At 37.4% G+C, this 25,358-nt stretch overlaps 2 protein-coding genes across 3 annotated transcripts; one reads left to right on the forward strand and one right to left on the reverse strand.

Annotated features, from left to right (window-relative positions):
* Positions 1–1,490: 1,490 nt before the first annotated feature.
* TRAF3IP3 (TRAF3 interacting protein 3) lies at positions 1,491–22,106 on the forward strand. Its single transcript, XM_070939808.1, has 14 exons — positions 1,491–1,838; positions 2,604–2,703; positions 3,016–3,073; positions 5,356–5,380; positions 6,096–6,125; positions 9,261–9,356; positions 11,347–11,418; positions 12,413–12,553; positions 13,392–13,529; positions 14,262–14,397; positions 15,668–15,730; positions 17,173–17,321; positions 20,712–20,825; positions 22,023–22,106. Exons 1-14 carry the CDS (start codon positions 1,491–1,493, stop codon positions 22,104–22,106), a joined length of 1,554 nt encoding a protein of 517 aa, XP_070795909.1.
* Positions 22,000–25,358, reverse strand: CUNH1orf74 (chromosome unknown C1orf74 homolog). 2 transcript variants are annotated; one of them, XM_070939809.1, is made up of 2 exons: positions 25,302–25,358; positions 22,000–23,598 (listed from the first exon to the last, which is right to left on the reverse strand). In XM_070939809.1, the coding sequence occupies exon 2, from the start codon at positions 23,507–23,509 to the stop codon at positions 22,709–22,711; it is 801 nt and encodes a 266-aa protein (XP_070795910.1). In that variant the 5' UTR covers positions 23,510–23,598; positions 25,302–25,358; the 3' UTR covers positions 22,000–22,708. The 2 variants fall into 2 exon arrangements, with proteins under 2 accessions (XP_070795910.1, XP_070795911.1); XM_070939810.1 differs by lacking the exon at positions 25,302–25,358 and adding an exon at positions 24,713–24,778.

Below are 25,358 nucleotides of genomic sequence, written 5' to 3' on the forward strand. Positions count from 1 at the left end.
CATTATGTTTTTCCAATCGCCATTCTTAGAATTTCCACAAAGACTGCCTGCTTAGTCCAAGGCAAGGAAGAACTTACAGGTAAATAGTTGGAGGTGAATAGAAATAGTATGGCTGAGAGGATGTTTTTCAAATGGTGTTGAATTTTAATGAAAAAAGAGGAACTTAAAAAGAAACTTTTCATTTAAACACACAGCCCAGTGAGGTAATGCCACAACAAAGGCACTTTTCCTTTTGAATTAATTGTGTTGCAATCTACCCATGACACTTGACTGTACTGTAAACATAGAGAAAAATAGTAAGTAAAAATAAATAAATGTGCCTTTAGATTAGTGACAGTTTTTAGAGTTCAGATTTTATAGCATTAGCAACAGCTTTTAGAGTTCAGATATTTATGCTTTCTTTAAAGCATAAGTATACTGTATATAGGTATGCTTATATGTGGTATGATTCTACCATGTTTAATCAAGTAGACTTTAAAAAGTGGAGGATACAAAAAGTAAATCTATAGTGTGAAGTAATGGTCAGTTGAAAACTGTGTTTTAGCTATTCATTGTAGCATTTGTTTCTGAAAATTTTGTCATCAGAAATTACTACTAAATTTTTGAAGAGATAACAAAAATCACTTATTTGTTTATTTTCTGATCTCAGACATAAGTATGCAGTGGCTGCTGACTGTAGCACTAAAGGGTAGGCAAAAAGTGAAAAGGATTTAAAGAAAACAAGATTATTCAGAAGTTGATGGAATTGCATGCTTTGCTCTTTTTTTAGATGTAAATTTTAAATGCAGAAATAATTTAACAAGCATGGCTAAACATCTGCCAGAAAAGAAAAGAAATCGAGGGTTAAATTGATGGTGATCGGAATATCCAATATCCACTATAGCAAAAATCTGAATAGGAGAATGGTAAAATTTGTAGTTTCTAAACTGGCCCTGCTAATTAATGGAGTAAAGCTTCTGTACAGCTTCTGTTTGGAATACTTTGTCTTTTAGGAGTTCATTACATAATGTTATAGCAGTACCTCTGAAGTTGGCTATGTTATATTATCTATTTATTGTAAATAAATAAGGTGGCTTTTTCAAGCCACCTTATATTATAAAATATCAGAGTAGTAGATAAATAAGCAAAAATGCAGGTATCAAACTATGATATAAATGTGATATAATAATATAAACAGATCCATATTATAAAAAGCAGAGTATAGAGTACGCTTAAAACAAATCTGTGTTTTGAAACGCTTGGGCATTTTAATTTTAATCTTATGCCAACATAGTAGCAGAATGGATGCTAATCCAAATTACACGAACATTCTAGAGATGGACCTTCATAAGAGTAAAGGCCTTATGCCTGGATTGTGGCACATATCTCAAAGAAATATGGAAAATAATTTGCATAGTTTTGTACAAAAAAACTCCATGGTCATGACTGTTTTCTCTTGATTTTTCTAGGAAGTTGAGTCTCCACTATATTTGGAAAGTGTTGTTGCTAGGATGATCACTGGATTTTCCAAATCCCCTGGCCAGCAAGGCCCCCAGAATGAGAGTTATGAAGAAAAATATGAGCGCCGGTGCGAGAAGCACGAAAGCCTGCTCAGAAGAAACAACAGGACCACATGTCGTCTCACAAGCAAATGCCAAAGCAAAGAAGCCAAGGAACCAGCTCAGAGCCCTCGACAAAAAGAATTCTTCCGAAGAAGGAATTTAACAACTGAAGAGCTTGGAAGGACAAAAATGACTCTGCTTCCTGACAAGAGAGAATCTTTATTTCCTGTAAACTGTTCTGACAATCTACGGAGAATACCATCTCAGACCTATTTAAACTATTTGTCAGATATCCAGGTAATATTTACTGATAGGGATAAAGCAGCTATTAGACCATCCCAAAATGATTAGTTGGGAAATCTATCTGTTGAATTTAGATTTTCACATCTTCTGTTGATCTGTGTTAGATCAGTCATGAATAACGTATAGTTTTAATCAGGGGTGGGCTCTACTTACCTCTACTACTGGTTCGCATCATGTGCGTGCATGTGCAGAAGCTTCTGCGCATGCGCAGATCATCTATGATGACATCCAAGTCAGCGGGCGGAGCTTCCCACAGGTTTTACTACCGGTTCTGGTGAACCGGTCTAAACCAGGGGCAACCCACCACTGTTTTTAATTTTTGTGTGTGCGTGTGTGTTCCTACTGTTTGTTGTCATATATTTTGCAATTTACAAAATCTTGCTTCAAGTTGCCAAAATCTCACAAGATTTCTTGATCTCATGAGATTTTTAGAAATTTTATTTTACTGTTTAGGAAGTGGTTGAAGAGTTTTTCTAAAATATTAATGTCAGGTAGCAGAAAAGCTTCAAAAACCATTTTTCTTCTTTCTTTACCGATTGCAAAATAATTTACAATTTAGCAACCAAGTAACTAAACAATGCTCCTCACTAAGAGTAAGAAAAAATGTATTGGAACAATTTAGAGCTCCTGTTCCAAAGAGATACTTTAATAATCCCAACAAATATGGAGAGGGTTGGATATTGGGGTACTGTCTTATTTTCTCAGGAATGAAGTCAACACATGGAAAAGACAAAATATTGTTCTGTTTTTATCTTTCAGCCTCATACCAAATCTATACAACATAACTTCAGTAATATTTTGCCTCTTAGCAAACCACCCCAAGCCTTGCTCGTTGTGAATGTTCCCAAAAACTGTAAAGGTAAGTGACAATCTATAAAATCAACTTTAAAGTTGTCAGCAGAAGTATGTATAAATCAGCATCAGACTTTTTTTTTGATGTCCATGACTAATTTTGATTATTTTGGGTTTTTTTCAGATTTTTAATTTTTTAAAAATCGTGAATATTTTTGTTCATAATTTTAGAAACGTGTGTTGCCTTATGAATGCATCTCTTAAAGATAAATAAGGTGGTGTTTCACTATCAATTGTTAATTTAACAGTCAATTTAACAGTCAATTCACTGTCAACTGAAATGGAATTTATATTTTCCATTTGATATTTATTTATATAGGTACACAAACCACAAAAGAACTGAGTTCTGAAAAGAAAAACTCCTGTCAGCAAACAGAGTAAGTAAAGAGATTATTCAAGCTTTTTTCTCCTTTGGAACTAGTATCTTTAAAATTGGATACTAGGCATTTTATATTGAATATGAGGTATTTTTTAAAAAAGATGATCAGAATTTTTCAATCATAAAATAATCAAACTTTAAATCATATTTTTAGATTTTTTCCTTGGTTACTCATACAAAATTATCAAAAATCCAGAACATTCTTGTTTGCAAAACATTAAGCAATAGCATTCCATAACTTCATAAACCACATATAAAGTCCTTTTGAAGCTGTATAACATACAGTGCAGTGGTGGGTTGCTCCCGGTTCGGTCCGGTTCTATAGAACCGGTAGTAAAACGGCGGGAAGCTCCACCCACCCACCGATGTCATCACGGATAACCTGCACACGTGCAGAAGTGTGTGTGCGCACTCCCATTGCAAACCAGTAGTAAAGGTAAGTAGAACCCACCCCTGATACAGTGATAATAACAAGTCCCACTGACATAGAGTGTTCTGTGCATAGGCAGCAGATCTACCTAAGCATTTTTGAACATATAAAAATGTCATCATGTCTTTGAACAATTCAGAGCCTGATCTATGGTTACAAGAAACCTTCCAGACCCTTGTTGCAGCCTTCAATTGTTTTGTTTCCCAGGCTTTCAATGGTCAGTTATGCATTTATGTGAAGCCGCTGGGTGAGATCATCCGTGGTTTTGGAGTGAAGTGTCATCTGTACGCTGACGATACCCAGCTGTACATCTCCACCCCAGACCACCCCAACGATGCCCTTGATGTGATGTCCCGCTGCCTGGAGGCCGTGCGGGCCTGGATGGGGAGGAACAGGCTCAGACTCAACCCCTCCAAGACCGAGTGGCTGTGGCTCCCGGCGCCCCGATATAGTCAGCAGGTGCCATCGCTGACTATTGGGGGTGAATCTTTGCCCCCCACGGAGAGGGCTCGCAATCTGGGTGTCCTCCTGGATGCACGGCTGTCTTTAGAAGAGCATATGACGGCCGTGGCCAGGGGGGCCTTTTATCAGGTTCGCCTGATTCGCCAGTTGCAGCCCTTTCTGGATCGGGACGCCCTGCGCACGGTCACTCATGCCCTTGTTACTTCCCGGTTGGACTATTGTAATGCTCTCTACATGGGGCTCCCCTTGAAGAGCACTCGGAAGCTCCAGCTGGTCCAGAATGCGGCCGCGCGGGTGGTTATGGGCGCAACCCGTTATGCCCATGTGACACCCCTCCTGCGCGAGCTGCACTGGCTCCCGGTGGTCTTCCGGGTGCGATTCAAGGTGTTGGTTACCACCTTTAAAGCGCTCCATGGCATAGGACCCGGGTACCTCCGAGACCGTCTTCTGCCACCAATAGCCTCCCACCGACCAGTTCGTTCCCACAGAGAGGGTCTCCTCAGGGTGCCGTCAGCCAAGTTATGTCGGCTGGCGATGCCCAGGGGGAGGGCCTTCTCTGTGGGAGCCCCAGCCCTGTGGAATGAACTGCCCCCGGAAATTCGTAAGATATCTGACCTCCGGGTGTTTCGCTGCGCATTGAAGACCCTGTTGTTCCGCCAGGCCGGACTATCAATACAATAGTTTTAAATTGGGGTATTTAAATTTATTGGGGTTTTAAATTTGAGCCATTTATTTAATTATTTTAAATTTTATATCATTGTTTTGTTTGTGTTTTTAAATAGGCTGTACACCGCCCTGAGTCCTTCGGGAGAAGGGCGGTATAGAAATAAAATTATTATTATTATTATTATTATTATCACCAGTGAAGTTATTATGAAGTTATTATTGAAGTTTTTCCACCACTGTGTTTACGAGCTGCCTCAGTTATTTTGGCCATGCAGCAATCAGTGTCGGAAAAAAAATGCACAAGTTCCTCTTCATTAAAAGCAAGTGGTAACCAAGAGTACAGAGACCCCATTTCATAGTGCAAAATTAATGCTTGCACAAATGCAAAGATTTATTGCAAATCTTCACATTTGCAGTAATAAATGAATGAATGAATGAATGGACAGTACAAAAGTTCTTGGGTACCACATCATAGTGACATTTCAGCGGGCAGAAAAAGACTCACGATGGCAAGTGGAAAACTCTATTGGACTACCTAGCTCTCCTTGATTATTCTAAAATTTTCTACAAAACGTTTTGATTTGGTGACTTTTTCAGGCGTTTTTCTTCAGGTCTTAAATTTTTATATGGGCAGTTCTATATGGATAATGTTTTACCTTCTTCCTCTTGACAGTTGTATCACACTGCAACTGTAAGATAATTCTTTTCTCTTTTGTTTTTAGTTGTGGAACAGCAGTTTTAGATAAGGTATGGAAAACGTGAAAATGAGTAAATAAATACGTAACATTTCAATGGGGAGGTAAGTGTCGTCCGTGCGTCACTTGATCATGGAAATGATCACGGAAATGTCTTCAGACAGGGGTGGCTCAACAGCTTGAAATGGAGATGAGCACTATCCCTATAGTTGACAATAACTAGTGGAGTAAAATCCAGAAGGACTACTTTTAAGGAAAACAGGAAGTAATGAGATTCCTCTTTCTTTACGAAATAAAGAAATGCAAATGTGGGGCAAATGGTATTTAGTATTTGGTATTTTTCGCATTTTTGAATGCCTTCCTGCACATAATGGCCTTATTCAGGCAAGTTGTTATATTTGTGATGTTTTAGATAAGAAAATCATGGCTCCTTGTCTGAATATGACCCTTAGTAAAGTTTCAGCAGATTTTCAATAATCAGATTTTGATCCTGGAGTTGCTATATTTGGTGATTTTAAAAGAAGTGGGGTATAGGAGCAATGTTATTTCTGTACAGCTCTGTATGTAACAGTGTTTCCATTGTTTTCTGACTATAAACATGTTTTGACAGTAACTAAATAATGAATTATTAATAGAAGTAAAAACTGCCTATCTTCAAGTATACTAGAGGTTTTGTGAATTTTGTGATTCAAAGGCTGACAAATAGTGCAGGTTGCATTCCTTTGCGAAGTCAATTGGGATTATAAATACATTTATTTGTATTTCAGGAAATTATTCAACTTTCTAACTACCTCAACGTGAGTAATCAATATTAACTTCAGACCATTTGGGGGAAAGATCCTTTCATAAGTTATATACTTTTTGGATTTTTTTAATACTCAAAGCCTTACTTTCTTAGAATAGGATTGCAATTTAAAACGATGTATTTATTTGAAAATAAATAGGAGCCTGGATAGCTCAACAGACAGAGCTCTGTAATTTAACATCAGCTGTCTGCAATTAAAAATAAGATTGAATCTCGCCAGGCTCAAGGTTGACTCAGCCTTCCATCCTTTCTAAGGTAGGTAAATTGAGGACCCAGTTTGTGGGGGCAATAAGCTGACTTTATATAAATATACAAAAGTATGAAGGCTATTGCTTAACACACTGTAAGCCGCCCTGAGTCTTCGGAGAAGGGCGGCATATAAATCAAATTTAATAATAATAATAATAATAATAATAATAATAATAATAATAATAATAATAATAATAATAATAGAATGCTATACAGTACTTAAGGTGCAGGATTCATTCCTGCAGGAGGAAACTAATATATATATAGGTCCACCTGATTTCACCATTTCCATGATCTGCCATTTTGGTTTAAGGATGTGGTACAAAAGCCAACTGATGTCAATTTGCTCTTGATATTTGAGGAATGCCAGATGGAATAATTGATCAAAGGAAACAATTTAAAATCTTCCAGTCAATGTTTAAAAAGACACTAATAATCAGATAGCAAGTTTTATAAATTGTATTACATTACTCAGCTGTACATTACTCAGCTGTACATCTCCACCCCAGGCCATCCCAACGATGCCCTTGAAGTGATGTCCCAGTGCCTGGAGGCCGTGCGGATCTGGATGGGGTGTAACAGGATTCGACTCAACCCTTCCAAGACTGAGTGGCTGTGGCTTCCGGTGTCCCGATATAGCCAGCTGGTGCCATCGCTGGCTATTGGGGGCGAGTTATTGGCCCCCACGGACAGGGCTCGCAACTTGGGTGTCCTCCTGGATGCACGGCTGTCTTTAGAAGATCATACGACGGCCGTAGCCAGGGGGCCTTTTTATCAGGTTCGCCTGATTCGCCAGTTGCGTCCCTTTCTGGACCGGGACTCCTTACGCACAGTCACTCAGGCACTCGTCACTTCCTGCCTAGACTACTGCAATGCTCTCTACATGGGGCTCCCCTTGAGAAACACCCGGAGGCTCCAACTTGTGCAGAATGCGACCGCGTGGGGGATTATGCCCTGCGTTACCTGCATCCCGCAGTGAGCTCCCCAACCTAATTTGCTGGCATCAGTGACCACTATCATCCACTGAGGCTCCAGGAACAGGCAGCCTTTGGAAATTGCAGAGGAACGCCACCAGTGGAGTGACGCGAGCACCTCCCTTGGAACTGTAATTGTGGCTGACGAAGATCCCCTGCCCGCCTTTTGTAGAGGCAAGAGAAACCACTGCAGGTCTCTAAGGTGTAACCTGGCCCAGGGCACAATGAAAATGACCGAGACCATCTTGCCCAGCAATTTTGAAAGTAGTAAAGGAAAAGCCCTTCTATCTTTTATGACCTTCTCTACCAGATCGTAAGAGGGGCGCTCCCATGTGACACCTCTCCTGCGTGAGCTGCATTGGCTTCCAGTGGTTTTCCGGGTGCGCTTCAAGGTGTTGGTCACCACCTTTAAAGCATCCATGGCATAGGACCTGGGTATTTGCGGGACCGCCTTCTGCCGCCAATAGCCTCCCACCGACCAGTACGCTCCCACAGAGAGGGACTCCTCAAGGTGCCGTCAGCCAGGCAATGTCAGCTGGTGACCCCCAGGGGGAGGGCCTTCTCTGTGACAGCTCCTGCCCTCTGGAACGATTTGCCCCCAGAGATACAAAGGATATCTGATCTCCTGGTCTTTTGCCGTGCCCTAAAAACTTTTCTTTTCCATTAAGCAGGGCTGGCGTGAAACCCGCCCCCCTTTTCTAGCTTTTTTAGTTTTTTAAAATTGTCAATAGGTTTTAGTTTGAATGTTTTAAATTTTGGAGCCAAAGTTATGAAATTCTTTTAAAATTTTAAATTTTGTATTGTATGTGTTTTAGTTTTGGCTGTGCACCGCCCTGAGTCCACTGGGAGAAGGGCGGTATACAAATTGAATAAAATAAATAAATAAATAAATTTAAAAATAAATACTCTTTTTTCACTACATAACAGAGAAGCCAATTCTAAAGCTAAGTAATTATCTAAGAACAAAGGGACATAAATTTAACTTTTTAGAGTACAGTTTTGTACCTATACAAAAGGTCTTTCTGTTTCCTTGAATGAACTGTTGTGGGACTGTCTCCCAGTTGTATCTACCCATCCTGTGAGATCCAGCAGTAGAGGCATGCTCCAGGTTCCACTTGTTAAAGAGTGCCATTTGGTAGGTGCCCCAAAGAGAGTCTTTTCTCTTTGGCACCTGTCCTCTGGAACATCATCTCCTAAAGATTAGAATTGTCCCCATAATGGTTTTCCATAACAAAACTGGATTTTCTTACCAGGTTGTGTGGTTACACCCATATCTTGATTATGTTGACTGTCTTTCTGTTGACTTTTAATCTCAGTTCCTGTATTTATTTAGTGGTTTTCCTATGATATTTCAATCTTGCTTTTATTCAGTGAAAGCTGCCCCAAGTGTACCTTTAAAGTGGCATAAATAAATATGGACAATGAATCGTGATCAGAAGAAGTTACCAGTTAGATGTATTTATTACCGGTAAATCTTCATACAGGAATGTCAATCTGCACTAACAAGAGTGGAAACTAGAACATATTAATTGGCATTAATTTCCAGTACTAGTGTGCAGAAACTGAAAGACTGAAAAGATACAAGACATATGATTTTAGAGTTTTAAAAATATAATTTAAGTTTTAAAAGGATATGAGATATGATTGGCAAATGCAAATTGGTAGCAGAGTTATATGAGTTGACCTTTATAGAATCAGCTCAGATAGACTGAGTAGATGAAAAGGCCTGTATTCTCTGTGAAATAGTCAAGTTTCTATAGTCAAATTTCTCCATGCTTCCTTTGAAAAAAAAGTTTGATGGTAGAGTAAGAGAATCCTCACTAATCGTAGTACTAGAACAACGAATTCAGAGCATGCCTGGGATATCATTTGAACATGTTATGACTATGATTTCTTCTTTTTAGGAGGCACTACATCGAGAACTAGTATTGAAGCAGAAAATGGTGATTTTACAAGAGCTTCTAGCCATGTTATTAGAAGCAGCAGAAAAATCTTGGAAGGTATCGAACAGTCATACCAAGATTACTACTATCTTACTTATGTGTTACTCTATATCAGGGCTGTCAAACTCCTGGCCTGCAGACCGGATGCATCACGCGGTGGCCATGCCCACGCCCAGTTTAGTGAAGGGGAGAAAAATCCCAATTTGTCACATATGTGTCACATGACGAAGTGAGTTTGACATCCCTGCTCTATATCATATATATACATATCATTCAAAGTAATGATGCACCAGAAAACTAAGAGGGATCCTGTATTATTGATAGTTAGCATATTCATACAACAGAATTTCAAACAGAGGCAGCTTTTCTCAACTTAACATTATTCTATAATGACAAGTGTATTTGCTGCCAAGATATCCTTTCCAGGCATCTATTAATAGTGAATGAAGTTACATCTTTGACTGGCACATCTGCAAAGACAAAGCTTTAGAAAAATAAAATTGTACAATCAAGCTCAGATTCATCTTTGAAAATATTATGCTTGATCCTGTTGGGGGAGGAAAAAGAACACATATTTGCTTTCCATGGAATTGTGCTTCAACTAAATAGAACTGATGCCAAAGAAGTGCCCCAAATTACTTGGTCCAGAAAATAAATTGCAATTCAGTCACATTTTCAAACTAAGCTCATTGCAAGATCTCTTAGAAAAGAAGTGTCGACATTTACTGCTTGATACCATTGTGGTTTGTACTTCCTCTCTGAAACACTGCTGTTAACACCCAGAATAGCAGGGGGAGAATAGTTTAACATTTTTACTGACAGGAAGTGGTAATTAAAACCTCAGCTTAGCAACAGGTAGGTGTGTACTGTCTCATTTGTTTTCGGTATAAGTTTCCAGAGTAGCCCATGTTTCCGTTTGCTATTCATTAAAGCAACAGACCACTTCTGGGATTTCCAAATGAATACAGAGCTGAAATTTTCAGATTTTCCAATGATAAATGGAATAAGAGATGCAAATTTTAGCTGAAATATAAAAGCCTCTTTAAAGGGCTTTAAAGCTTTCAGATCCCAAGAAAAGCAGAAAAAAACTACTAAGTCTTGTCTTTATGCATTGACAATCTCCTATTTCGTTTTGCGAGGTTTTTCTTTTAAATTATAATATATTTTTAAAAACAAAGCAAAGGAGAACCAATGTTGCATTTCAATATGTAGAACAGGTTATCCAAGTACAAAACAAGGTGTTGCAGAGCTGAGGAGCTGAAACTGTGTATACTCTAACTAGACTATCTTATATGTATGGGGTGGCATGGCATTTCTGCTCTCATCCTAGCCCTTTTAACTTGGCTGCACAACCCAGTCTAGTGATTCTGTAAAAATGCTAAACATATATTATATTACAGCTGTTATGTACAGTATATGGTTTGTTGGATACTTAGAAAATAAATCTATGGAACTCATATTCGGCAGTCCCATAGACTTTGAGTATACAAGGAATTGCAGAATTAGCTACTCTTTGGATTGGCAATCATTTCTAAGGCAGCTAGAATCTGGACTTAATAAAGATGTGGATTGCCAATTATATTGCACAAAAAGGATTATTTTTGAGGAAGAAAATACATATTAAAAACATGAATGTAATTTTATGTACATTCATGTTTTTGTTTGTATGTGTAACTGTTTGTATGTGTAACTGTAACTTGTTTGTATGTGTAACTGGCTTGTTTGTATGTGTAACTGTATGTTTGTGTTAATCCTGGCTGATGATAGATCTAATTGCAATTATCTGGAATTTTAAAATAAACAATTAGCATAGGCCTTTTGGTAATTAGGATAGCTATAAGGATAAGTGATATGAACGGTTATATTTTCTTTTCTGTTCCTGATAGCCATAGATTCCAATGTGCTTTTTTTGTGAAGGATCTGATTCTTAATTTTAAATAAAACTTTTAAATAATATGAATAAAGCAAGGCACTTGGTATATCAGAGAGTTTAAAAAATCTTATTTGCAAAATTATTCACAATTTTAAACTTATTTTATTCCATTAGGGTCAATTTAATGAAGACAAACTCAAATGCAGGCTGAGTGTGCTGGAGAATCAACTGCAGATATGTACCCAGGTAATATATTTGGCTCAAAAAGGAAAAGTTTAAACTTTTAGTTTTAAATTTTTAAATTTAAACTAAAACTAAATGTTTAAAACTAAAACTATGTACATGAAGAATGTTACCTTCTGTAGTTTGGGGACATGCTTTATTCTCCAGATATCAAATCATTAATAATATTAACATTATACAAATATTCGATATATTTGAAAGAATACACTCATCATAACTCTTTCTCAAAAACCTGAAGAATGATAACATTTGTTGTTCTTTGAACAATAATTTGTTTCCTGGGCATCATGATTTTTTTTTTGCACATTGCTGTTGAACTATATTGCCACTATTTTTGATGGTTGTGTCTCATATATATTCAGATTTATGTGGTTATTGCTAAAAGAGTTGTCCCTATAGAGTGCATATAAAATTGCAGTACAGAAACATTTTACATGAGATCAACATGTTACTTCTTCTTCATATATGTAATAAAAGTGTAACACTGTTAAGAAAGTGTAACACCACTAAGAATTTTCTGCAGATGCCTAGAAAGCATTTTAACTTTTTAAAATAAAGCTTTTTTTTTTTTAAAGGTAACCATAATTTGATTCACATTTTAATAGATGTAATGTAGGCTGCATAACATTTCAAAGTTTTGGTCTGTTGCCTATGCCTGGAATCTTAAATCAAGAATGTTTAACATGCTAGTGTCTTTTACAGTGTTAAGTTGCCAGTTTTCTTTGCCATTTTCTAAGAAATAACATTCTTTAGAATATTATTGCTTGCAAAAAAAATTATCTAGTACAGCAAATTTAGCTTGATGAGCTAGGGATCTCTTGGGTTAGATCCACATTAAATCCTTTCTTAGTCCATGTTAGTCATGACTGATATATCTCAGTGGAATAAAGTTTATCAGATAAACCAATTAGATAAACCATAGCCAGTTAAATATTTTAAGACAATGAATTTTGATCTCTCTCTCTCTCTCTGTTGTTTTCTTTTTCTTTTTTCTTAGAGTTATTCAAAGCAAGGCTTAAAAAGGATTCTCCTCGAGATGGAAGATCAAAAGCAGAATTATGAACAGAAAGTAAAAGAATCTCTTCAGAAACTGCTCGAGGAGAAAACGCAGGCACAAAAGCAATTTCAAAATGCCCAGGTAGGCAAGGATTTTAGCCTTAGGCCTATAGGAATATATATTGCTGAAGCTCTAAATATCCTGAGATGTTTTCAGATCATCAAGGATGTCAGGAAACTCCTTGATTCATTGAGGACCATTCTGCTTGTGGGAGAAATTCTTCTTCAAAAATTGAAAGGATTTGCATCCATTACTTGTAGGGCAATGCTGTTTCGTCTTAAAAGTTTTGTTTTCTACCTGATGTGTAGAAAGGTGATTTTAATGAACTCAGAGAAATGCAACTATTCTACAGAACATGGGTGTCAAACTGACGGCCTGCAAGCCAGATGCATGACTCGCAGGCTACGTCCACCCCAGCTCCGCAAAGGCAAAAAGCATTGCGATACATCACATGATGTCATGTGACGCGATCAAGTTTGATACCCGTGCTACAGAACATCTAGAAATGCATGTGAGTTAGGAATAATGTACCAACATAAAGCAAATAAATGATTGCAAATTAGAAAGACTCTAGTTCTGGTCTTGGGCCAGCTACTCTTCTTCAGCCTCAGATCCCAGGGAACAACACTTCACAAGAAGAAAGCTATATAAAAATTGATGTCATTAATCAATAGAAATATTGGTCATTTTGACAGTATTTTCCAACTTTGCAAGAACAGGAGACCAGTTATCCCCATGTATAAGCATATCTATCACGTTCTGATATATTCAATCAGATATCCTATCACATCAAATTAGACTTGCAATAAAATTGTCACATTTACAATGAACAGCTAATCATTATTCTGCTTTTTAACAAGACTGTCCTGAAAATATGTTTGTCAACTTTACTAATGGTAAATGATGCTATTCCTCTTAGAGAGCCCTAACTGTTGCTGAGGATGATTGTAGCCTCTGGAAAGATCAACTTGACAACTTTAAAAAAGATTGGAGTCAACTAACTGACCAGCACTCTGAAGTCAAAAACAAGCTGCATGCCTTGGAGAATAAACTGCAGGTAACCTCCTTGTGAGGTTCTATTCCAGGTTTTCATTTCATAGTAGCATTTGTCAAGTTAGCAGTTTTTAGTGAAAGAACAGGAAAAGAAAGCATGGCTCAGACACCCATTTATGGTGAATTGTTACCAGCGTGCTAAGGACAGTAGCATATCATTTTAACACATAGGAACAAAGTTGCTGCTGTTATTGTTTTATGCACCTTGACAAAAGTTATTAGTAATTACAAAATTATATCCAATACAATTAGTTTACAACTTAGCAGCCAAATCAGTAAATAAACATCAACAACTAATAAATTAAATGCAACAACTATACATATTGAAAATGCCATATAGCCAAGAACATTTGCAACCATCTTTAAAATAAAACCAGTAATAACCAAGGAACTGTCAAAATTGACAGTGGGGGAATCATGCCTTAAAGAAACCCATTTGTCAAATAAGCAAAGTTACTGAAAAGATCTGAAGTAATCTAAGCACTACATTTCCCCAAACACAACAGATATAAAGTACTATCATCCAAAAACTTGTTTTCAAAGAGGCTAGTTGTTAAGTTTAAAGGCATCTCATTTATATGTTACGTGTTAAACTATAAATCAGAGTAACAGCTGTCATGTTATTTCTGCTTAACACTTGAATTTAACACTATAAATCGTATGATTTATAAAAACAACTCAAGTTTTCTGTCTTTGGGTAGTTCTTATTTTGTTTTTTGTTTTTTCATGCTTGCAGTGGTCAGATACCCAGAACTGTCAACTTCAACAAGCCCTAAAAGACATGGAGAATGAGTGTGCAAATCTATATTCAAGAATTGATAATCTGCAAGAAGAAAAGAGACTCATCATGGAATATCTTGGTGAAGTGGAAGGTAAAGAATCAACAGCATGAACAAGAAGCTGGATTGTGGTAGACTTAATTTATGTAGAAATCTAATTAAGCTTCCATTTAAATTACCGTTAATAATTAAAACCAGGTGATGCAATTTATACAACAGTACAGTACAAATTAAAAGGGATGCAGTGGCTCAGTGGCTAAGATGCTGAGCTTGTCGATCGAAAGGTTAGCACTTCAGCGGTTCGAATCTCTGGTTTCACATAACAGGGTGAGCTCCCATTACTTGTCCCAGCTTCTGCCAACCTAGCAATTCGAAAGCACGTAAAAAATGCAAGAAGAAAAATAGGGACCACCTTTGGTGGGAAGATAACAGGGTTCCGTGCGCCTTTGGTATTTAGTCATGCCAGCCACGTGACCATGGAGACGTCTTCAGGCAGCACTGGCTCTTCGGCTTTGAAACGGAAATGAGCACCGCCTCCTAGAGTCAGGAATGACTAACGCATACATGTGAGGGGAACCTTTCACCTTTACCTTTATCTTACACTACAAATTGAATTGAACTGAAACAAAATTGCATAGTTAATCAGGACCTTGGGCAAGAAAGAGTCTGGTAAAATTTAAGATTTTTTCCCCCTCTCATGTATTTTATGTATAGTATTTTAAAACTAACTGCCTGTTTCTGGGATGGTAGCCACTGATTTCAAACACTAGTAAGATTTTGAATAATAACTGAATAACCTTAGAATGAATAAACTTACAATGGAATAAATTTATAACTGAATAAACTTAGAATGAATATTGAAAAAAGGTTATTTGAAAGATCCTCTCTACCCTGCAAATCAAAATCGCTTTATAGCAATTTGCTGTTAAATACTAGCTGTGGACAGAAATGTAAATGTTTTCAGGCAAGCAATTCCCTCATGCATTGTGTGATAGATTGATCTTATAAAAGATTTGCCAGATACTCCTGAAGTCTGACTTTCTCAGATAAACAATACAATTGCAATAATAAGTTAAAACTTTTTTTTTTCAATGAAAGGTACAGCTTACTTCTTCTTGAGCTACCAGAATACTCAAAAGTTACTAAGCAAAGTGTGCTGCTCTGCTTAGTGTGATAAACAATGCTGCCTCATTTGGTTTTAGGGAAAAAAGAGTATCAAGGGTGCAGTCTTTAAATATCATACAGTGTAGATTTCTGTAGGCTAGACCTAAATCCATCTCCCACTTACAATACAAACACTTCTATTCAGGCAAAAGGAAAAAAAAACTGCAGAAAATTATGCATCATTCCTTACTGTTTTTAGGCAAGCTGCTAACTGAAGAAAAGCAAAAACTCATACTGGAGGCAACAACTGAACATCTTCAAAGTAAGTAAAGCTGTCTGAGAAAAGTGGTGAATAATTAGCTTGGAGATCTACCAACATAGGGTAGGTATGTGAATATTGTGAATTAAAAGCCTCAAGCTGTTATTTTTGTTTCTTCTCAATATATCAACACTTGATAAATTCCTATTTTTACAGCTATTAGTCTTTGCCACTAGCGCATTTAGAGAGGTCAGGGTAGAGCCACCAGCTACTGTATATTGCTGAATGTAGTAGTGATTTCTCAAGTGTGATAAAAATGGTCTATGTCATTGAAAACATTAGGCTTTTTAATGTGGAATAACTTTCAAGCAGGCCATAACTGAGACCTAAAATGAACTAAACTGGTTAGCATAATATGACCAGAGCAAGATGAGTGTGTTTGTCATAGGAATAATAACAATATGATTCTTGTTAATTTTACACTATTAATTATCATACTTTATAATAGTAGTAGCAGTAACACAAACTAACTATATCAATACAAGAGTGATACTCTATCTAGAATATTTAGTGCTTTAAGACTGGAAGCTTTTAAGAAGAGATTGGGCAACCATTTGTCTAAAATGGTATATGAGCAGGAGGTTGGATTTGAAGACCTCCAAAGTATCTTCCAACTCTGTTATTCTATTATTCTATCTTTGTGGTATTCATTTCATAAACTACATTACTATTGCTGGTGGTGATTAAAACTATAATAAATTAAATAAATAGATAGTAGATTGTCATTTTTAGGGTGTTTTTTTTTTTTTTTAGTTTTAGTTTTAGTTTTAGTTTCCTTATAAACACAAACTGCCTATCTGGGCCTAAGACAAGCCTCCCCGAATCAGGCTTGCCAATCTCGGCCAGCGAGGGGGAGTGGCAGGTGGGGAGGGATACGGAGGCAGAGAAGCAAGAGGCATGGAATGAGATGGGGCTTCAACCCAAAGGTAAATATAAAAGCATGCCTTCCCCACATCGGACTGTTGCTACATGAAAAAGTCCTCCCCTTGTTAGCCTGATAAATAATTTTACTGGCTAGAACCTGCTGGATTTTTATGTCAGCTGTCTGATTTTACTCGCTGCAATAAATTTCAGCACTTGGTGGGCTCAGAAACTCAAACGCATAGCAGCTTCTCCTTCAGGTGAGCTGTTGCCTAAAACATTCAGATTTTTTTATTTTCATTTTTAGCTCGCCACTTAAGTTGGGGTTTGTATACAGGAGATGGGAATGGTGTATTACAATGAAGTACTTGGGATTGCATCCGCTTCTCCACCGTGTCTTACCTGACTTCCAGCTCTTGCCATGGCTGACGAGGGAGGGGAGAAGAGATAGTTATGTCATAAATTATATTTATGACATAAGCCATAAAGGACAGGTTTTAATTCATGCATATATTGGGCAAGGCAAACATCCTGCAGTATCATAGAAATCCAAGAATATGTTTCTAATATCATTGTTTTTATAGAACGGATTGTCACAGTGCCCAATGAAGTCCTCAGTTGGATGATAACTAAGCAGAATGTCCAATCAGAGGATCAAGAGGGAAAGAAAGAGAGCAGCCTGAGAGAAGAACTGCAAAAAAGGACATCCCAGCTTGCAGCTAAGAAAAAAGAGGTGAAGAGGTGATTCAAGCAGCTAATATGATTGAAGGATATCATTAGATTGTTATTTGTAAATATCTTACAATGGAACTATGAACACTTTGTATTATCAGTTCGTTTAGTGTCTTGCATTTGATCTCTTACATGCATTATTTCAAATTTCTTTTACATTAAATGCATGTCCAACTGCTTATCACTGATAGTAAATTCAGATTCTCTTTCAGTTGATAATATATAACTATTGTGTATGAAAAGGCTAATAATTATTGTACTATGATAATGTACCCTTAATTCCACCATATACAAACACATGGAACAGAGGGATTGATCCAGTTCCCATATTGAATTTCTCACATCCGGTCACTAATAGATCAACTCAGTTTTAGTATATGTTAACACAACAGCTAATGTTTTCCCTGATTTTCCCAAATCAAATGTGAGAAACAAGTCCATTTTATTTCAGTAATTTTGCAAACTAAAACTTGTACTTGGTACTATCCCATCAATTAGGAACAAGGGCAAGAAAATTAGCATGAATGTCATAAAAATAACTAGTGTTCTACCAAAACTGTGTTCCACATCTGTTCACCCATTTAGATGAGCTGATAAAATGAATTGTTATCCTAAAAGAAAATTTCACTCAATACCGTATTTCACCCATGCGGTCTTTCAACACGTAATTAGTTACATACAAAGTAGACAAGGATGGTGTGTAAATATCTCGTCTTTCATTGTCTGTCCAGCAGCTTGTAGACTTTGTAGCTTTCAGTTAAGATCCAAGCAATTTATCATAATCAATCAACTCTTTTCAAAGTAGCTCAGGAAGCATTGCCATAGAATGACGTAGGATGCTTTTAAACAATATTGATAAGACCTTTTGCTGTTGTCACATTCCTCTTAAGTGCTGTTCTCTAATTAAGCTAGTTTCCTAAATTTAAACTAAAATTAGGAAAGGATTTAACATACCCGATCCCTTTGTTCTTTTTGCTATTAGGAGTGGACACTTACATAGATCTGTGACTGTAGGAAATAAATCCACCCCACTCCTAGAAAATGAAATATTTTAGGAAATATTAAAAAGGCAGAATATTATATTTCCCTGGATAAGAAATGGAGAAACATGTTTTAAAGACAAAGCAGCTCCCTCCAGCTTCCTGTCCCCCCCCCCCACCTTTGTCAATGGGCCATCATCTGCAACACAAAAGACATAATAGGACCCATCTAGCAACAGAAACTCACATGGTAAGGTTCAAGCAAGCCTGGGAGACAACCTACAAAGTTAGCTAAGATCTCCGTCCCCTGGGAGTTTGACAACCAATCAGGATGCATTTCTTACACGGGAACTGGAAACAATGAAGTGGGGCCCAACAGAGGGCATAAAACCAAGGCACTCCCAGCATCTCGTCCCTTTTTCTAACTCAAGTCATGTGATCCTGTTCAGGAACTCAAGCCATGTGATCCTGTCCACCATTAAAACATCTTTCCAAGTAGTCTCCATGTTTCCAGTGTCTTTTTCCCCATTTGGAACTGAACCCAGAAGGATATTTCTTCCAACAATTTGGCACTCTAGAGATGGGACTCCAAGCTAACTTAAACAATGGACCTTGCCCAAGTAAGCTTTTCTTGCTAGCAGCAGACCCATTGAGTCTGTGGGTAAGTTTTCTGGGGCCATGGCCATTTGGAACTAGATTTTAAATGGGTTTTGAGTGTTGAGCTCAAAGGCTGCTTGGAAAGAAGGTGAGTACTTCTAATTTTTAATTTTAAAGCATGGAAAAGCGTGGGAAATGTGTGTATGCCTGCATGTGTGTGAGTGAGAAGATCCTTCTCCCAATCACAGCTGGATCTTGCTTCCTCTGTGCATTTCCTAACCGCAGAAAGACTAACAAGTCTGGAGAGCATGGGGGTTTTGCCAGAGCACAAGTCCTTTTGTTAGGGAAGGAGGAAGTGTGTGTGTGTGTGCATGTGTGAGTGGCTTCACTCTTGGACAGCAGCTGGATCTCATTTCTGTGTTTGGCTCTAGCCGCACCCGTCTGTTGCTAGCTCCTCCAAGCCATGACCAACAGAACAGAGAAAGCAAGGGGGGGGGCATCAGAGTGTGGGACCTTCTGCATATAAGAGGGAAAGCCAACCGGGCTGTAATTGAAGGGCGGGAAGAGGGTTAATGTATTCTTAATAGGCGCCTCGGATTAATTGTAACCCCGGAGGACCTATCCAATGGGACCAAAGGGGAGGGAATGAGGCATCGCGTTAGGGTGTATAAAATATCTTGCATTTGAATTCAGGAGTGTGGCTTTTGGCTTAGAAGTTCCTGTTGAAGTTTCCCGCCAAGACCCACAGCACTTTGCAAACTGCCTTTTTTATTTTATTTTGGATAAATAAACTTTTTCTTACCGATCCAAGTTTTTTGTGCAGAATCATTTCCAACACCACCATCTTGTTTAATGTCTTCCACACTAGTATCCATTTTATTTTTCAAATCGTCCCCAATTTCTTAACTTCACTGCTTGTTGCCTCTCCTAATTCCAAAATATATGGACGATTCTGTGATATATATAAGGTTTCCCAGTGAAATGCAAGCCTCACAACTGGGCCATTAAAACACTCAAAGAAAATGCCATAAATTTAAGACTTTTCTAATACAGTACATTGCAGCTAACTTTGACACAAAGAAGAAAAGCATCATCTTCCCCCAGAATCAATTTTTTCACCTGGCAGTATGCAAAATGCCAAGACTGCTTTGCAGACAGAAATTGATAGGGGTGCATTCAGGGGCAAATGTAAGGTGTAATTCCCAGTGTGGCCGAATGGTGCACAGACACATTTTTAAAATGTTTAATTGTAACTTCTGAAAATAAAGCAGAACTATATTCTATGGAACCAAGAAGCAAAACTAGAACATAAAATATAACATTTGTTCATGTTCATAACTTCAGAATAATTCATTAATTCAGAATAATTCAGTAATTATTCAGTATTCAGTAATTCAGAATAGCTGAGAGGGTTAAAGTAAAATAAATTAGCAGCAGTTTTTGTTTAAGGTAAAATCAGCTAGAATTGCACATACTGCAGAATTTTAGCAGCTTGATCTTAGAAAACTTTGGGGTCTGCAAAAAATAGGAATGAGGAATGGCAGGTAGCTTCTTGGGCTCATGAGGCCCACTCCTGCCATAAACCTTGTTTTTTTTTTTTTTTATTATTATTATTATTATTATTATTATTATTATTATTATTATTATTATTATTATTATTAATTTGATTTATATGCCGCCCTTCTCCGGAGACTCAGGGCGGCTTACAATGCGTTAAGCAATAGCCTTCATTCTTTTGTATATTTTATACAAAGTCAGCTTATTAAAACAATATAGAACAATCATTTTAAGCATGTTTTTGTTTTCTTGTCCAGTGCACTGATCTCTGCCATAAACTAAAGATCCTGAACAATGAATATAGCAGTTGCCTTGCCAATTTACAGCATTGTCATGATGAACTCAAGCACTCTCAAAGCAAACCAGCCCAGGTAAGAACTTCCATTTGTGCCACCTATTGCAATCTTAATCATCAAAGATATAGTATAGATTTCCCCAATTAACTTGGCATTCTACAGAAATTGGGATTCAAATGCCCAGAATTCCCATAAATCCAAAAATTTACCACAGCGGCTAGCTTATTTAGAAATTGAAATCCTAACCAATCCGAACAACCAATTCTTGGTTGGCAAAATTGTTGTAGCCCACCTTTCTTGTTTTGGTGCCCTGCTCATGGATTGGAACTTGGATGTTTCAAAAATAAAAATGCGTATATATGCAACAAAAATAAAGAATTGTGATGTTACATTACTATTAAGGAGACTGGATGGCAGGCCTTCATAGAAAGCCTGGGATATACAAACTAGGTATTTTTAAATTAGACATAAATATTTTTGTTTATTATAACCTGTCCAGAGTCACGTGAGACGAGTGGTGTAGAAATGAGATTAATAAATAAAGTCCCTTTATACACTTGTATATAAGTGTATAAAGACGCTGAGCTTGTTGATCAAAAGATCAGCAGTTCAGTAGTTCGAATCCCTAGTGCCACATAATAGGGTGAGCTCCCGTTACTTGTCCCAGTTTCTGCCAACCTAGCAGTTAAAAGCACATAAAAAATACAAGTAGAAAAATAGGGACCACCTTTGGTGGTAACAGCATTCCGTGTACCTTTGGCGTTTAGTCGTGCCGGCCACATGACCACGGAGACATCTTTGGACAGCGCTGGCTCTTCGGCTTTGAAACAGAGATGAGCACCGCCCCCTAGAGTCGGGAACGACTAGCATATATGTGCGAGGGGAACCTTTATCTTTACATACTTGTAATTTTCTTAAGAACCATGCACAAAAGATTCACCTTGTGTCTCTGCAATATGTCTATGAAATGTAGCTTTTAAGATAATCTTTTTACCAAAACACACTGAATAACATTGATTATAATCATAATTCATCTATCTTCAGCATCAACTCTACTGTATAGTTTTATTTTATTATTCTTGCCATTGCAGGGGGGGGGGGAAATGCTTTTACTTCCGATACATATATTTTAATCAAATAAGAGGTAGAAGTTTCTTTGGAATAAAATAACAATGTGAAAGCAGAATAGAAGTGTCACTACATGACTAGGAGTATTTTTTTTCTATGTACTTTATTTATAATCAACTTATTATCTCAAAACATTTTTTTCAGAGAAATTATGATCATTGGATTCCTATCATAATGGTAATCATGGTAACAGCTCTGGTATCTTATTTAAGCAACTTTATACCTTGAATATACCTTGTCTTATTTGCCTATTATTGATTGCACTATAGCAGTCTAAATTATCCCAAATGGTTAGTATTTCAATTTTAAAATGTCTTGTAAAATTAAGAATTGCGTATTGTACTGAAGGAGTTTGTCTGCTTGGTTTTGTGTATTGCTTAAATTAGTTTTTGTATTATTATTAAAACCAAAGCAACAAATATTGTTTGTATGCCTATCCATATATAACACTGATCTCTACAACCACTGAAACAATAGCCATTCTGACAGTTTCAAAAATCTTAAGTTCCTCAATTCACTTAAATGTTACTTGACCATACTAGAATTGAAATCATTGCCTATTCTAGCTGGAGAAAAGCACTGAATTCTTTTTGCCTGGAATTTGAAATAGATCAGTTAATAATATCTTCTGGAAAAGTATGCTAACCTGAAATAGATTCTTGGAAATTTAAGTATGAAGGATATCCTGAATGCTGCTGAAAGGAAAACTGCATATTTGCTTAAAACACTGACATAACACTGACAAACTGTCCCTGTTCTGAAGCTTTTAAACAAATCAGTAGAATACTGTGGAGAAGCACTGTTATTGGTCTCTAAACCGGGATTCATATTTACAAGGCCACTGCTGATAGAGCAACCACCTCACTTGCAATGCAGAGATCAGCAAATTCTTTCTGGGCTTTAAAAGCATCTGTGAGTTTTTCATACCATGCGCTGAGGTTCATTTTCATGTCTGGATACAAGAGTTCTGGGATGCTGAAAGAATAAAACCGAACTTTGAAATCGCTGTTTACCATACAAAATGTTGCTTGAGCAGTAAACACTCTCAGTGGAATTAGTGTAAGACAATTATCAGAACTCTTCTGAGTAGGAAAATTATAGGATGCTGGATACCCTAGCAATACACCAAATAGAGTACAGAGATTCCATTCAGTGGAAAAAAGTTCACTTGAAGATATTGTCTGAGATGTATCTTCTGTTAATGCTTTAATATGATTCAATATTTCTGACAGATGGTTTTTTATAAGGTTCACATTTTCTGGGTTCGAAAAGGTAGGACATGGTCTAAAAGCAGAAACATCAATGAAGATGACATTATTGCTAAGCAGGACTGACTCCAGATATAAACACATCAGTTCCAAGTTGATTGTTAGAACATTTTCACCTATATTAAGAATATGCAGCCGACATGTAAGTTGAAGGATAGTTTGAAGATGTTGAACATAGTCCAGGATCTGAGAAGTCCCAGCCGAATTGTAATCATACAGAAAAGCCGGTTTCAAACCAGCTGCTACTGCCAGTACCTCCCCAGCTACATTCAAGGAGGCTGAAGATGATAATCTTTTCTTCTTTCCAGTTCTAAGATGAAGTTGAGCTGCCTTAATGAGCAGTTGTGCCAATTGCTCCGCCATTCATAGCTCATTCATTAGAAAGAGAACTTTAGAACTCCCGAAACACTTAATTGTCCACTAGTTTTAGACATCTGCTTCTTTAGCCAGGCCTTAGGAAATAGTAAAACATCAATTCATGGTGATATAACAAAAGTAACCAATACAGTTTCATTTTTATAAATGAGTTAATAAATTAAACTGAAAGAAATAAGAGGAAGATATGTCAGGGGAAGGAGCAATGGAAAGTTTTACATACTATACATGTAATTCATCCTGAAACAAGACTGTAATAGAGAATTATACAAACAAAAGTTCAGAAAGGTTCTCAGAAAAGAGAATGGATGCTCAGCCTTTACTGCAGTCTGGATAAGCTTCATACTGTATCTACAGGTGATACCTGATTCAAATCAAAGTAACTGGGTGGATTTTTTTTCACAGTAACCAATGTTTACTGTAAATATAAAGCATGTAAGAATTAATGAAGTTGCTTCTCTGTTCAAGGACTGGAGATGGGAAAATAGCTGATTGTTTAATCAGCTTTCTCCTCTATTTTTATTTATGCGTTCAGGTAATTGTTGACTCCTAACAATTGCTTGGAGAAACCCTTGTAGATTTCTTGGCAGGAAGTTGAAAGTGGTTTGCTATTGCTTTCTTCTTAAGGTTGAGGGGCTATGACTGGCTCAAGGTCACCCAAATATGTTTCTGCCTAAGGCAGGACTAGTACTTACAGCTTCTAACATCAAACTGGCTCTTCCTCTCAATTTACATTGAGACAAATATTAGTCTGTTGGTCTTTGTTTAGGTTATAATTCTCTCATATATTCCTGTATTGCTAAATGGTACCACATAAACTTGATGCGAAACAGTTCATGCAGTTAATATTTATTAACTATATATCCCCATTGTGCACACTACCTATTTGATTGAAATGAAGACTGAAAAAGGCCATTTTTTCCCCTTGATGGAAAGAGTAAATCGGGAGTAAAGGATCTGTGCCCATTCAGATACTACAGTTATAATTCCCAGCCTCTGTTATCATGGGCTAAATGAAAAGATATAGTTCAGAAACACTGAGAGGACCATTGGTTCTAACTTGCTCCATGTTACATACCACAAAATGCAGAAATAAGAGAAGATACTGTTGCTACAAAATGGGGATCAGAAATTCCAAGCAAAACCAGTAACAAAATATGTTTAAATAACAAAAGACCCCCCTTTGCTTACAAGTTGTACATCTCACAATTTACAAAGGACCAGTTGTTCAATCATATTAATTCCAACGGAGTCTTTTGTATGACGAGGTGGTGACTTCCCGCTGCATTTCTTAGCCTCTGGTTCCATTTTATGTTTCCAGTGGTAGCCTTTTACTAAGGGCAGGCTCTGATCCATAAAGATCTAGCAGCAGAACCCAGCCCCGAGTCTTGAAATAAGTGCCACAAGACCGAAATTACCTTACATTTATTCCACATTTCCCCATCATTCGCCCCGAGTGTAAAAGCCATATTCAAAAAGCCAGATCGCCATCTAAACAATGGTTACTTGTTGTATATATTTCTTAATAGTCGCTCTGCCTAAAGATCCATCTTGGTTTTAAAGGCTGGAGAAAGCAAACTCACAAATGTGACCTGTTTCGTTACGCGCTATTTTCTGGATTTTATTGACCAACACGTTTTGCATTTGTGCCCTGCAGAGAGATGCTCTCTTGACTACAACGCAAGTAGGTTGTAGTTTCAGGGCGCAGGATTTAGGGGGAATAAGCGACGTTAGGGAGGCGATCTGCCATTGCTGCCCTCTCTCCCTCCTTACTACTAACCTCCGCGAGTCTCAGCCACGCCGAAACAAACCAACTCCGTTCCGTTCACGTGTGAAT

The sequence above is a fragment of the Pituophis catenifer genome, unplaced genomic scaffold (assembly GCF_029215685.1).
Source record: "Pituophis catenifer annectens isolate HBS135680 unplaced genomic scaffold, rPitCat1.0.hap2 SCAF_3, whole genome shotgun sequence".
NCBI classification, from domain to species: domain Eukaryota; kingdom Metazoa; phylum Chordata; class Lepidosauria; order Squamata; family Colubridae; genus Pituophis; species Pituophis catenifer.